Below are 14,720 nucleotides of genomic sequence, written 5' to 3'. Positions count from 1 at the left end.
TATGGGGTATCCATGGGGTACCTATGGGGTGCCTGTAGGGCTCTATGGGGCATCTATGGGGTACCTATGGGGTGTCTATAGGGCTCTATGGGGTATCTATAGGGTGTCTAGAGGGCTCTATGGGGTATCCATGGGGTATCTATAGGGTGTCTATAGGGCTCTATGGGGTATCTATGGGGTATCTATAGGGTGTCTATAGGGCTCTATGGGGTATCTATAGGGTGTCTATGGGGTATCTATGGGGTATCTATGTGGTGTCTATAGGGTGTCTGTAGGGCTCTATGGGGTATCCATGGGGTATCTATAGGGTGTCTATAGGGCTCTATGGGGTATCCATGGGGTATCTATAGGGTGTCTATAGGGCTCTATGGGGTATCTATGGGGTGTCTATGGGGTATCTATGGGGTGTCTATGGGGTATCTATGGGGTGTCTATGGGGTGCCTATGGGGTATCTATGGGGTGTCTATAGGGTGTCTATGGGGTGTCTATGGGGTGTCTATAGGGTGTCTATGGGGTATCTATGGGGTGTCTATGGGGTGTCTATGGGGTGTCTATGGGGTATCTATGGGGTGTCTATGGGGTATCTATAGGGTGCCTATGGGGTGTCTATAGGGTATCTATGGGGTGTCTATGGGGTGTCTATGGGGTATCTATGGGGTATCTATGGGGTGTCTATGGGGTGTCTATGGGGTATCTATGGGGTGTCTATGGGGTGTCTATGGGGTGTCTATGGGGTATCTATGGGGTGCCTATGGGGTGTCTATAGGGTATCCATGGGGTGTCTATGGGGTGTCTATGGGGTATCTATGGGGTATCTATGGGGTGTCTATGGGGTATCTATGGGGTGTCTATGGGGTGTCTATGGGGTATCTATGGGGTGTCTATGGGGTGTCTATGGGGTGTGTATAGGGTATCTATGGGGTGTCTATGGGGTGTCTATGGGGTATCTATGGGGTGTGTATAGGGTATCTATGGGGTGTCTATGGGGTGTCTATGGGGTATCTATGGGGTGTGTATAGGGTATCTATGGGGTGTCTATGGGGTGCCTATGGGGTGTCCATGGGGTGTCCATGGGGTGTCTATGGGGTGTCTATGGGGTATCTATGGGGTATCTATGGGGTGTCCATGGGGTGTCTATGGGGAATCTATGGGGTATCTATGGGGTGTCCATGGGGTATCTATGGGGTATCTATGGGGTGTCTATGGGGTGCCTATGGGGTGTCTATGGGGTGTCTATGGGGTATCTATGGGGTGTCTATGGGGTGCCTATGGGGTGCCTATGGGGTGTCTATGGGGTATCTATGGGGTGTCTATGGGGTATCTATGGGGTGTCTATGGGGTATCTATGGGGTGCCTATGGGGTGTCTATGGGGTGCCTATGGGGTGCCTATGGGGTGTCTATGGGGTGTCTATGGGGTGTCTCTGGGGCCGTACCAGGCGCGGGTGGAGACGACGCGGGCGCCGTTGCTCTCGCTTGAGTAGCGCCAGCAGCGCTGGATGCAGACCCCGCTCTCGGGCAGCAGCACCCGCAGGTACCGCAGCAGCTGGGGGGCAGCCGGGGGTCAATGGCCCCATAGAGAACCCCCCTGCCCCATAGAGAACCCCCCTGCCCCATAGAGACCCCCCCTGCCCCATAGGGAACCCCCCTGCCCCATAGAGAACCCCCCTGCCCCATAGGGAACCCCCTTCCCCATAGGGAACCCCCTGCCCCATAGAGAACCCCCCTGCCCCATAGGGAACCCCCCTGCCCCATAGAGAACCCCCTTCCCCATAGGGAACCCCTGCCCCATAGAGAACCCCTGCCCCACAGAGACCCCCCTGCCCCATAGAGAACCCCCCTGCCCCATAGAGAACCCCCCTGCCCCATAGAGAACCCCCCTGCCCCATAGGGAGCCCCCCTGCCCCATAGAGACCCCCCCTGCCCCATAGAGAACCCCCTGCCCCATAGAGACCCCCCCTGCCCCATAGAGAACCCCCTGCCCCATAGGGAACCCCCCTGCCCCATAGGGAACCCCCTGCCCCATAGGGAACCCCCCTGCCCCACAGAGAACCCCCCTGCCCCATAGGGAACACCCCTGCCCCATAGAGAACCCCTGCCCCATGGAGAACCCCCTGCCCCATAGAGACCCCCTGTGCCATAGAGACCCCCCCCCGCCCCATAGAGACCCCCCTGGACCACAGAGACCCCCATGCCCCATAGAGACCCCCATGCCCCATAGAGACCCCCATGCCCCATAGAGACCCCCATGCTCCATAGAGACCCCCATGCCCCATAGAGACCCCCATGCTCCATAGAGAAACCCCCCACCACAGAGACCCCCTGCCCCATAGAGACCCCCCAGCCCCATAGAACACCACTGCCCCATAGAGACCCCCCGCCCCATAGAGACCCCCACCTCATAGAGACCCCCCGCCCCAGAGACCCCACAGCCCCATAGCGTGCCCCATTGTCCCATTGCCCCATAGCGTGCCCCATAGAGAACACCCCATGCCCCATAGAGAACACCCATTACCCCATACCGTGCCCCATAGAGAACACCCATTGCCCCATACTGTGCCCCATAGAGAAGACCCATTGCCCCATAGCATGCCCCATAGGTAACACCTCGTGCCCCATAGCGCGCCCACAGAGAACACCCCATTGCCCCATAGAGAACACCCCCTGCCCCATAGCGTGCCCCATAGCATGCCCCATAGAAAACACCCATTGCCCCATAGAGAACACCCATTGCCCCTCAGCGTGGCCTATAGAGAACACCCCGTGCCCCATAGCGTGCCCATAGAGAACACCCATTGCCCCATAGCGTGCCCCATAGAGAACACCCATTGCCCCATAGCGCGCCCATAGAGAACACCCCATTGCCCCATAGAGAACACCCCCTGCCCCATAGCGTGCCCATAGAGAACACCCATTGCCCCATAGCGTGCCCATAGAGAACACCCATTGCCCCATAGTGCTCCCCATAGAGAACACCCATTGCCCCATAGAGAACACCCCCTGCCCCATAGCGCGCCCCATAGAGAACACCCCCTGCCCCATAGCGTGCCCCATAGGTAACACTCCCTGCCCCATAGCGCGCCCCATAGAGAACACCCATTGCCCCATAGAGCGCCCCATAGAGAACACCCATTGCCCCATAGAGAACACCCCCTGCCCCATAGCGCTCCCCATAGCATGCCCCATAGAGAACACCCATTGCCCCATAGCGCTCCCCATAGCGTGCCCTATAGAGAACACCCATTGCCCCATAGCGCTCCCCATAGCATGCCCCATAGAGAACACCCATTGCCCCATAGCGTGCCCCATAGAGAACACCCCATGCCCCATAGAGAGCACCCATTACCCCATACCGTGCCCCATAGAGAACACCCATTGCCCCATAGCGCGCCCCATAGCGACCCCCCCCCCGCAGCGCCCCCCAGCGGCTCACGTGGCTCTTGAGGGCCGCCCTCTGGGCGGGGCGTCGCTGCCGGAAGTAGGGCCCCGCCCAGGCCGCGCTCAGCGCGCGCCACGCGGCTTCCGGGTCCCGGCGGCGCCGGAACGAGTCCACGGCGGCGCGAAGGAGGTGGGGGCGGCGCAGCGCGGGAAGGGGGCTGCGGGCAACGGGAGCATCGAGGCCACGCCCACCCCCCAGCCACGCCCCCGCCAAGCCACGCCCCTATGGGCAGAGCCACGCCCACCCCAAGCCACGCCCCCTATGGGCACAGCCAGGCCAACCCGCCAAGCCACGCCATCCATGGACAGAGCCACGCCCAACCCGCCAAGCCACGCCCCCTATGGGCAGAGCCACGCCCCCCCCAGCCACGCCTTCCATGGTCAGAGACACGCCCCCTATGGGCAGAGCCCGCCCCCCCCGCCACGCCCTCCATGGTTAGAGCCACGCCCCCCCCTCGCCAAGCCACGCCCCATCATGGGCAGAGCCACGCCTCTCCATGGGCAGAGCCACGCCCCCTATGGGCAGAGCCACGCCCCCTATGGGCAGAGCCCGCCCCCGCCACGCCCTCCATGGGCAGAGCCACGCCCCCCCCCCTTCAGAGCCATGCCCCCTATGGGCAGAGCCACGCCCCCTATGGGCACAGCCACGCCCCCCCAAGCCACGCTCCCCCATGGGCAGAGCCCGCCCCCGCCACGCCCTCCATGGGCAGAGCCACGCTCCCCATGGGCACAGCCACTCCACCCCCAAGCCACGCCCCCTATTGGCAGAGCCACGCCCCCTCTATGAGCACCCACCCGGGACCAAACCACGCCCCCAAAGGAACACCCCCCCCCCGCCCCCTATGGGTCGAGCCACGCCCCCCAGCCAAGCCACGCCCCCTATGGGCAGAGCCACGCCCCCTCTATGGACACACAGCCAGGACCAAACCACGCCCCCCCGGAAAAGCCACGCCCACACTCAGCACTAAGCCACGCCCCCTATGGGCAGAGCCACGCCCCCTCTATGGGCACCCACCCAGGACCAAACCATGCCCCCAAAGGACACCCCCCCTCCCCCCCCACAGCCACGCCCCCTATGGGCAGAGCCACGCCCCCCCTCAGAACAGACCCACCCACTCTATGGACATCCAGCCACACCCACCCACAGCCCGCCAAGCCACGCCCCCTCAGAGCAGACACGCCCCCTCTATGGACACCCATCCGGGACCAAACCACGCCCACAAATGCAAAGCCAAGCCCACACTCTGCACCAAGCCACGCCCCCTATGGACCAGGCCACGCCCCCTCCCCCAAGCCACGCCCTCAGCGCGAACTCCCGCCCCTCCATCACCAAGCCACGCCTCCTAACCCCTAAACACGCCCCCATTGCACAACCCCCGCCCCCTCTGAGGCCACGCCCCCTCCCGGTAGCTTGGGAACGCTCCCCCATTGCCTAAACCACGCCCCCTCCACCAAGCCACGCCCTCACCGTGAACTCCCACTCCCCCATCACCAAGCCACGCCCCCTCTGAGGCCACGCCCCCCCCGGTAGCCTGGCAACGCGTCCCCATTGCCCAAGCCACGCCCTCAAAGCCAAGCCACGCCCTCATGGTGAAGCCACGCCTCCTAACCCCTTAACACGCCCCCATTGCACAACCCCCGCCCCCTCTGAGGCCACGCCCCCACCGTATCCTGGCACAACCCGACTCCATTGCCCAAGCCACGCCCTCAAAGCCAAGCCACGCCCTCCAGGGTGAAGCCACGCCTCCCAACCCCTTAACACCACCCCATGACACAAACCCCGCCCCCTCTGAGGCCACGCCCCCCCCCGGTATCCTGGCACAACCCGACCCCATTGCCCAAACCATGCCCCCTCCTCCAAGCCACGCCCTCAGCGCGAACTCCCGCCCCCCTACCAAGCCACGCCTCCTAACCCTAACCCCTAACACGCCCCCATCGCACAAACCCCGCCCCCTCCGAGGCCACGCCCCCCCCCCGGTATCCTGGCACAACGCGACCCCATTGCCCAAACCCCGCCCCCTCTGAGGCCACGCCCCCCCCCCCGGTATCCTGGCACAACGCGACCCCATTGCCCAAGCCACGCCCTCAAAGCCAAGCCACGCCCTCAGGGTGAAGCCACGCCTCTTAACCCCTTACCACCCCATGACACAAACCCCACCCCCTCTTAGGCCACGCCCCCCCGGTATCCTGGCACAACGCGACCCCATTGCCCAAACCACACCGCCTCCACCAAGCCACGCCCCCATCGCCCAAACCCCGCCCCCTCCGAGGCCACGCCCCCCGCCCCGCCCCGTTCCATCCTCACCTCACGCCCATCTTGTGCGTGCGGAAGCCGAGCACCGAGTCCAGCACGAGGCTCGTGGCCAGGTCATCGTTCTCGCACAGCTCCCGCGCCGTCACCCGCCGCTGCAACCGGAACCGGGCCCGGCGTCAGCGGAGCCCAAAGGAACCCAACGGAACCGGACGGAACCGAACGGAACCGAACCGGGCCTCCCCCCCCCCTTCCGACCCCGGTACCTCCGCTCTGCAGCTCGGCCCTACCCGGACCCCATTGCCGGGAGCACCGGTACCGGGCCCGGCGTGAACGGAACCGAACGGAGCCGAACGGAACCGAACCGGGCCCACTCCCCGCCTTCCCACCCCGGTACCTCCGCTCTGCAGCTGGTCCCTACCCGGACCCCATTGCAGGGAACACCGGTACCGGGCCCGGGGTGAATGGAACCCAACGGAACCCAATGGAACCGGGCGGAACCGAACCGGCCCCCCCCCCTCGCCTTCCCACCCCGGTACCTCCGCTCTGCAGCTCGGCCCTACCCGGACCCCATTGCAGGGAGCACCGGTACCGGGCCCGGGGTGAACGGAACCGAACGGAGCCGAACGGAACCGGACGGAACCGAACGGGGAAGAGGGGGGAACCATAAACACCCCCCCCCCCCACCCCGGTACCTCCTCTCTGCAGCTGGGCCCTACCCGGACCCCATTGCCGGGAGCACCGGGCCCGGGCCCGGACCGCCCCCCCCGCCGCCGCCGCCGCCGCCGTGCCGGTGCCGCGCGGCTCCCCGCCATCCCCATTGGCCGCCCGCCCTCCGTCGCGCCGCGCTGATTGGCTGCTTGGCGGCCCGGAGGGGCGGGGCGTCGCCTCCTCTCCCTTCCTCCCTCCAATCATCTCCCTTCACCACCGGCCCGCCCCTCGGCCGTGGATTGGTTGGAACCGCCCTCCTCGTAGCTCCGATTGGGTGGGTGCCGCACGCTCCTCCCGCCTCTCCGCCGCTCCCATTGGCGGACGGAGCTGCCGCTCATCGCACAATGAGAACAAAGCGGGGGGGGGGGGGGAGGCCATTATGCCGTAAGCCACGCCCACCTCCCGTCACGTGAGCGGCAGCCCAGGGCAACATGGCTGCGCCCAGCGGCAGCGTGCGGCTCTGAGGCTCCCGTTGGGCTCCTTTGGGTGCCGGTACCGGTGGCGATGGAGGCCGGAGGCGGCGGGGACCCCCCCCGAGAACCCCCCCGCTCCCTGCAGGGGCTGCTGGAGATGGCGGTGACGGCCGGAGAGCCCCAAAGGCCGCCCCGGGAGCCCATGGGCGAGGAGGTGAGCGGGGACCGGGGCTCCGGGGGGGGGTCAGGAGCACCCAGTGGGACTCCAATGGCACCCAACGGGGAACCAATGGCACCCAAGGGGACCCCAGTGGCACCCAACGGGGCCCCAGTGCTACCCAACGGGACCCAGTGGCACCCAACAGGGACCCCAATGGCACCCATCGGACACCCCAATGGCACCCAAGGGACCCCAATGGCACCCAACGGGGACCCCAATGGGACCCCAGTGGCACCTAACGGGACTCCAGTGGCACCCAAGGGGCCCCAATGGCACCTAACGGGGCCCCAATGGCACCCAAGGGGCCCCAATGGCACCCAACGGGCCCCAATGGCACCCAGCGGCGACCCAATGGCACCCAAGGGGCCCCAATGGCACCCAACGGGACTCCAATGGCACCCAAGGGGGTCCCCAGTGGCACCCAATGGACCCCAATGGGACCCAACGGGACCCCAATGGCACCCAAGGGGGACCCCAATGGCACCCAAGGGGGACCCCAATGGCACCCAACGGGACCCCAATGGCACCCAAGGGGGACCCCAATGGCACCTAACGAGGACCCCAATGGCACCCAACGAGGACCCCAATGGCACCCAACGGGACCCAATGGCACCCAAGGGGGTCCTCAATGGCACGCAACGGGGCCCCAATGGCACCCAAGGGGGTCCCCAATGGCACCCAACGGGGCCCCAATGGCACCCAATGGGGACCCCAATGGGGACCCCAATGGCACGCAAGGGGGTCCCCAATGGCACCCAATGGGCCCCAATAGCACCCAAGGGGGTCCCCAATGGCACCCAAGGGGCTCCCCAATGGCACCCAAGGGGCTCCCCAATGGCACCCAAGGGGCTCCAATGGCACCCAAGGGGGTCCCCAGTGGCACCCAAGGGGGTCCCCAATGGCACCCAACGGGGCCCCAATGGCACCCAACGGGACCCAATGGCACCCAAGGGGCTCCCCAATGGCACCCAAGGGGGTCCTCAATGGCACGCAACGGGGCCCCAATGGCACCCAACGGGACCCAATGGCACCCAATGGGACCCCAATGGCACCCAAGGGGGACCCCAATGGCACCCAAGGGGCTCCCCAATTGCACTCAAGGGGGTCCCCAATGGCACGCAAGGGGGTCCCCAATGGCACCCAAGGGGGTCCCCAATGGCACCCAATGGACCCCAATGGCACCCAAGGGGGTCCCCAATGGCACCCAATGGACCCCAACGGCACCCAAGGGGGACCCCAATGGCACCCAAGGGGGTCCCCAATGGCACCCAAGGGGGACCCCAATGGCACCCAATGGGGACCCCAATGGCACCCAAGGGGGTCCCCAATGGCACCTAACGAGAACCCCAATGGCACCCAAGGGGGACCCCAATGGCACCCAACGGGACCCCAATGGCACCCAAGGGGGTCCCCAATGGCACCCAACGGGGTCTCCAATGGCACCCAATGGGGTCCCCAATGGCACCCAAGGGGGTCCCCAATGGCACCCAACGGGACCCAATGGCACCCAAGGGGGACCCCAATGGCACCCAACGAGGACCCCAATGGCACCCAACGGGACCCAATGGCACTCAAGGGGCCCCAATGGCACCCAAGGGGGTCCCCAATGGCACGCAAGGGGGTCCCCAATGGCACCGAAGGGGGTCCCCAATGGCACCCAAGGGGGTCCCCAATGGCACCTAACGAGAACCCCAATGGCACCCAAGGGGGTCCTCAATGGCACCCAACGGGGACCCCAATGGCACCCAAGGGGGTCCCCAATGGCACCCAAGGGGGTCCCCAATGGCACCCAACGGGACTCCAATGGCACCCAAGGGGGATCCCAATGGCACCCAACGGGACCCCAATGGCACCCAAGGGGCCCCAGTGGCACCCAACGGGACTCCAGTGGCACCCAATGGCACCCAAGGGGGTCCCCAATGGCACCCAAGGGGGACCCCAATGGCACCCAAGGGATTCCCCAATGGCACCCACCGGTCCCCTGTGTCCCCGCAGCGGCAGCGGTGGCTGAGGGCGGCCGTGGCCGAGGCCATGGGGGGCACCGGGGGGGAGCTGGAGGAGCTGCGGCGCTGCCTGGATGTGCTGGGGGGGCCGTACCCGGAGGAGGAGGAACCCAAGGGGGGCCCGGGGGGGCCCGGAGCCCACGAGCAGGCCCTGGAGGAGCTGGCGGAGCTGTGTGAGAGCCTGGATAATGCTAAAGGTGAGGGGAGGGGGGGTAATGGGGTCCAGGGAGGGGGGTGATGGGGTCTGGGGCTGTGGTGTGGGTGTCCCTGTACAGAGACTGGGGGTGTGTGCACCCCAATGTATGGGCTGGGGGTGTATACACCCCTATACATAGACCTGGGGGTGTATACACCCCAATGTATAGACTGGGGGTATATACACCCCAATGTATAGACTGGGGGTATATACACCCCTATGCATAGACTGGGGGTATATACACCTCTATACATAGACCTGGGGGTATATACACCCCGATGTATAGACTGGGGGTATATACACCCCTGTGTATAGACTGGGGGTATATACACTTCTATACATAGACTGGGGGTATATACACCCCTATGTATAGACTGGGGGTATATACACCCCGATGTATAGACTGGGGGTATATACACCCCTATGGATAGAATGGGGGTATATACACCCCTATACATAGACTGGGGGTATATACACCCCGATGTATAGACTGGGGGTACATACACCCCCTGTGTATAGACTTAGCCTATATAGTCTCCTATGCATACACTGAGGCTATATACATCCCTATACATAGACTTAAGGCATATATATGCTTATATATACACTTAGAGTGTATATGCCCCTATCTATAGACTTAGACTGTATATAGCCCTATACATAAGCTTAAGGTGTATATGCCACTATACGTAGCCTCTCCTATACATAGGAGACTATATAGTATATGTACCACTATATATATGTATACTACTATGTGCAGACTGAGGCTATATACACCCCTATACATAGATTTAAAGCATATATATACGTATGGATTTAGGTTATATGTATCCCTATATATAGACTTAGACTATATATACCACTATATATAGGCTTAAGCTATATATACTGCTATGTATAGACTGAGGCCATATATGCCCCTATACATAATTTATATACATGTGTATATATAGATTTAGGTTATGTGTATCTCTATGTATAGACTACCCCTATAGACATAGGAGGTGTATATATATATATGTATAGACACTTATGCGTATGCAAATATAGAGGGAGAGATTTGCATAGGGGCTGGTGGGGGAGTTTGGGGGGCCCATTTGGGTGCATGGGGAGGGGGGGTCAGTGTTGGGGGGGTGCTTAGGGTCTACGAGGCCCCCCCCCCCATACATACACACGTATATATATGTATGTACATACCTATATACATTTGGGGGGGGCCCATTCGGGTGCATGGGGGGGGTGTCCAGGTTGTGCTTTATGGGGACCCCCCCCATAGGGATGCCCCCCCCATTTACTCTCTGTTCCCCCCCCCATAGGGACCCCCCCCATTTACTCTCTGTTCCCCCCCCCCAATAGGGACCCCCTGCCCCCATTTACTCTCTGTTCCCCCCCCATTTACTCTCTGTTCCCCCCCCATAGGAACCCCCCCATTTACTCTCTGTTCCCCCCCCCCATAAGGACCCCCCCCCCCATTTACTCTCTGTGCCCCCCCCCGGGTTGTGCTTTATGGGGACCCCCCCATAGGGACCCCCCCCATTTACTCTCTGTTCCCCCCCCATTTACTCTCCGTTCCCCCCATAGACTTCTGCTCCCTTGGGGGGCTGGAGGTGGTTGTGGGGCTGCTGCGCCCCCCCCTGCCCCCCCCGTTACGTGCAGGGGCCGCTCGGGTGCTGGGGGCTTGCGCTCAGAACCTGCCCGAGGCGCAGTTCCGGGCGCTGACGCTGGGGGCGCTGCAGCCGCTGCTGGAGGCGCTGCGGGGGGACCCCGACCCCGACCCCCGGGTGCCGAACCGGGCGCTGTTCGCGATCTCCTGTAAGGGGGTTTGGGGGGGATGAGGGGGTTTGGGGGGGGATGAGGGGGTTTGGGGGGGATGAGGGGGTTTGGGGGGGATGAGGGGGTTTGGGGGGGAAAAGAGGGGGTTTGGGGGGGAAAAAGAGGGGGTGAGGGGGTTTGGGGGGGGAAAGAGGGGGTTTGGGGGGAAAAGAGGGGGTTTGGGGGGTAAAAGAGGGGGTTTGGGGGTGCTGAGAGGGGGTTTGGGGGCACTGAGAGGGGGTTTGGGGGCGCTGAGAGGGGGTTTGGGGGGAATTGGAGGGGGTTTGGGGGGGCAAAGAGGGGGTTTGGGGGGGGAAAAGAGGGGTTTGGGGGGGAAAGGGGGGTGGGGGGGAAAAGGGGGTTTGGGGGGAAAAAAGGGGGTTTGGGGGGGAAAAAAGGGGGTTTGGGGGGGAAAAGGGGGGTTTGGGGGGGGAAATGGGGGTTTGGGGGGGAAAGGGGGGGTTGGGGGAAAGAGGGGTTTTGGGGGGAAAGGGGGTTTGGGGGGGGATGAGGGGGTTTGGGGGGGGAAAGAGGGGGTTTGGGGAGGGAAATGAGGGGGTTTGGGGGGGAAAAGAGGGGTTTTGGGGGGAAATGAGGGGGTTTGGGGGGGAAAGAGGGGGTTTGGGGGGGAAAAGAGGGGGTTTGGGGGGGGAATGAGGGGGTTTGGGGGGGGAAAGAGGGGGTTTGGGGGGAAAAGAGGGGGTTTGGGGGGGGATGAGGGGGGGTTTGGGGGGGATGAGGGGGGGTTGGGGGGGGATGAGGGGGGCTTTGGGGGGATGGGGGGGTTTGGGGGTGATGAGTGGGGGTTTGGGGGTGCAGGCTCTGACCCCCCTCCCCCCCAGGCCTGGTGCGGGGTCAGCCCCACGGCCTGGAGCAGTTTGAGCGCTTGGGGGGCCTGGAGGCGCTGGGGGGGGCCCTGCAGAGCCCCCACCCCCCCCTGCGGGCCCGGGCGGCCTTCGTGGTGCACAGCCTGCTGAGGGAGCACCCCCGGCTGCGCGGTGAGGGAGCCCCAGAGGGACCCCCCCATAGGGACACCCCACATAGGGACACCACATAGGGACCCCTCCCATAGGGACCCCATAGGGAACCCCCCCATAGGGAAACCCATAGGGGGGACCCCATAGGGATCCCCCCATAGGGAGCCCCATAGGGAACCCATAGGGACCCCCCCATAGGGAACCACATAGGGACCCCCCCATAGGGACACCCCATAGGGAACCCCCCATCGGGAACCCCCCATCGGGAACCCCATAGGGACCCCCCCATAGGGATCCCCCCATAGGGACCCCATAGGGAACCCCACATAGGGACCCCCCCATAGGGACCCCCCCATAGGGATGCCCCCATAGGGACCCCCCCATAGGGAACCCCACATAGGGACCCCATAGGGAACCCCCCATAGGGACCCTCCCATAGGGAAACCCCATAGAGACCCCATAGGGACCCCCCATAGGGACTCCGCCATCGGGAAACCCCATAGGGACCCTCCCATAGGGAACCACATAGGGACCCCATAGGGAACCCCATAGGGAACCCCCCATAGGGGAACCCCATAGAGACCTCCTAGGGACTCCCTTCCCATAGGGACCCCCCCATAGGGACCCCATAGGGAACCCCCCATAGGGAACCCCATAGGGAACCCCCCCCATAGAGACCCCATAGGTAAACCCTAATAGAGACCCCCTAGGGAACCCTCCATAGGGACCACCCCATAGAGCCCCCCCCCCCCCAGAGACCCCATAGGGAAACCCCCCCATAGGGACCCCCCCATAGGGAACCCCCCATAGAGACCACCTAGGGAACCCCCAGGGACCCCACCCATAGAGACCCCATAGGGACCCCGCCATAGGGAACCCCATGGGGAACGCCCCATAGAGACCTCATAAAGGCTCCCCCCGGATCCCCAAACGCCCACCCATAGGGTTGGCCCCATGGACCCCCTATAGGGACCCTCCATGTGGACCCCCCCATAGGGACCCCCATGGACACCTAGCCCATGGGCTCCCCATAGACCACCCCCATAGGGACCCCCAATTCCCCCAACCCGGGCCCCCCAAACACCCCCCATAGAGACCCTAAAACCCCATTGGGGCCCCCCAAACACCCCCATAGGGACCCTAAAACCCCATTGGGGACCCCAAAACACCCCATAGGGACCCTAAAACCCCATTGGGGACCCCCAACCCCCCCATAGGGACCCTAAAACCCCATTGGGGACCCCCAAACACCCCATAGGGACCCTAAAACCCCAATTGGGGACCCCCAAACACCCCATAGGGACCCTAAAACCCCAATTGGGGACCCCCAAACCCCCCATAGGGACCCTAAAACCCCATTGGGGACCCCCAACCACCCCATAGGGACCCTAAAACCCCATTGGGGACCCCCAAACCCCCCACAGGGACCCTAAAACCCCAATTGGGGACCCCCAAACACCCCATAGAGACCCTAAAACCCAATTGGGGACCCCCAACCACCCCATAGGGACCCTAAAACCCCATTGGGGACCCCCAAACCCCCCACAGGGACCCTAAAACCCCAATTGGGGACCCCCAAACACCCCCATGGAGACCCTAAAAGCCCATAGGGACCCTAAAACCCCATTGGGGACCCCTAAAACCCCATTGGGGACCCCCAAACACCCCCATGGAGACCCTAAAACCCCATAGGGACCCTAAAACCCCATTGGGGACCCCTCAAACCCCTTTGGGACCCCCTAAACCCACCTTGAGGACCCCATGGGACCACCCCCCCTCCCCAAAATCCCTCTTGGCCTCCCCTCTGACCCCCCCCCCCCTCTTTGTGCCCCCCACCAGAGCCCCTGTGCCGGGGGGGAGCCATCGCCCGCCTGGGGGCGCTGCTGAGGACGGAGCACGATGGGGCCCATGAGCACGCATTGGGGGCGCTCTGCAGGTGGGACCCCAAAACCGGGACCCCCAACATGGAGGGGGGGGGCACCCCATAACCATCAGGTGGGGAGGGGGGGGGAACCCCAACCCATGATGGGGGAGGTGGATGGGGGAGTCCTATGGGGGGTGTGGGGGTAATTTGGGGTTCCCCCCCCCCCCCCAGTTTGGCCACAGACTTCCCAGAGGGGGTCCGGGAATGCCGAGCCCCCCCCTTGGGGCTGGAGGAGCTGCTCCGGGAGCGCCGGGAGCTGCTGCGGGGCCGGGAGGAATTCCAGGTATTGGGGGGGGTTTCCCCAAAATTTGGGGGGGGGTCCCCAAAATTAGGGGGTGGTCCCCAAAATTGGGGGGGGGGAGCCCCTCATTTAGACCCCCCCTTTCCATGGCAGGAGGAGCTGGAGCATTGTGAGCGGCTGCTGCAGCTTTGCTTTGAGACCCCCCCCGAGGATGGGGGCATGGACCGGTGATGGGGGCAGCCCCAAATCCACCCCCCCCCCAGGGGTAATAAATGGTCCAAACCTGGTGGGTCTGTGCCCGGGATTGGGTATATAGGGCGTGATGTCATCGCTGACGTCAATGGGGCTCACTAGGGTCAATGTGTTTCAATGGGATCAATGGGATCAATGGGGCTCAATGGGGTCAATGTGTTTCAATGGGGCTCAATGGGGTCAATGTGTTTCAATGGGGCTCAATGGGGTCAGTGTGTTTCCATGGGGCTCAATGGGGTCTCAATGGGGCTCAATGTGTTTCAATGGGATCAATGGGGTCTCA

General features: G+C 63.4%; 2 protein-coding genes across 2 annotated transcripts; one reads left to right on the top strand and one right to left on the bottom strand.

Annotated features, from left to right (window-relative positions):
* Positions 1-1,410: 1,410 nt before the first annotated feature.
* On the bottom strand, positions 1,411-5,856 carry KMT5C (lysine methyltransferase 5C). The gene is made up of 3 exons (XM_062636745.1): positions 5,743-5,856; positions 3,433-3,595; positions 1,411-1,545 (listed from the first exon to the last, which is right to left on the bottom strand). Exons 1-3 carry the CDS (start codon positions 5,751-5,753, stop codon positions 1,411-1,413), a joined length of 309 nt encoding a protein of 102 aa, XP_062492729.1. The 5' UTR covers positions 5,754-5,856.
* Positions 5,857-6,799: 943 nt separating this feature from the next.
* On the top strand, positions 6,800-14,471 carry HSPBP1 (HSPA (Hsp70) binding protein 1). Its single transcript, XM_062636743.1, has 7 exons — positions 6,800-7,026; positions 9,028-9,232; positions 10,813-11,043; positions 11,886-12,041; positions 13,860-13,956; positions 14,116-14,227; positions 14,339-14,471. The coding sequence occupies exons 1-7, from the start codon at positions 6,904-6,906 to the stop codon at positions 14,414-14,416; spliced, it is 1,002 nt and encodes a 333-aa protein (XP_062492727.1). The 5' UTR covers positions 6,800-6,903; the 3' UTR covers positions 14,417-14,471.
* Positions 14,472-14,720: the final 249 nt, after the last annotated feature.

Source organism: Pezoporus occidentalis, unplaced genomic scaffold, assembly GCF_034315485.1.
Source record: "Pezoporus occidentalis ecotype Australia unplaced genomic scaffold, CSIRO_AGI_Poc_V1 ctg490, whole genome shotgun sequence".
NCBI classification, from domain to species: domain Eukaryota; kingdom Metazoa; phylum Chordata; class Aves; order Psittaciformes; family Psittacidae; genus Pezoporus; species Pezoporus occidentalis.
This window is presented reverse-complemented; position numbering and strand designations above follow the sequence as displayed.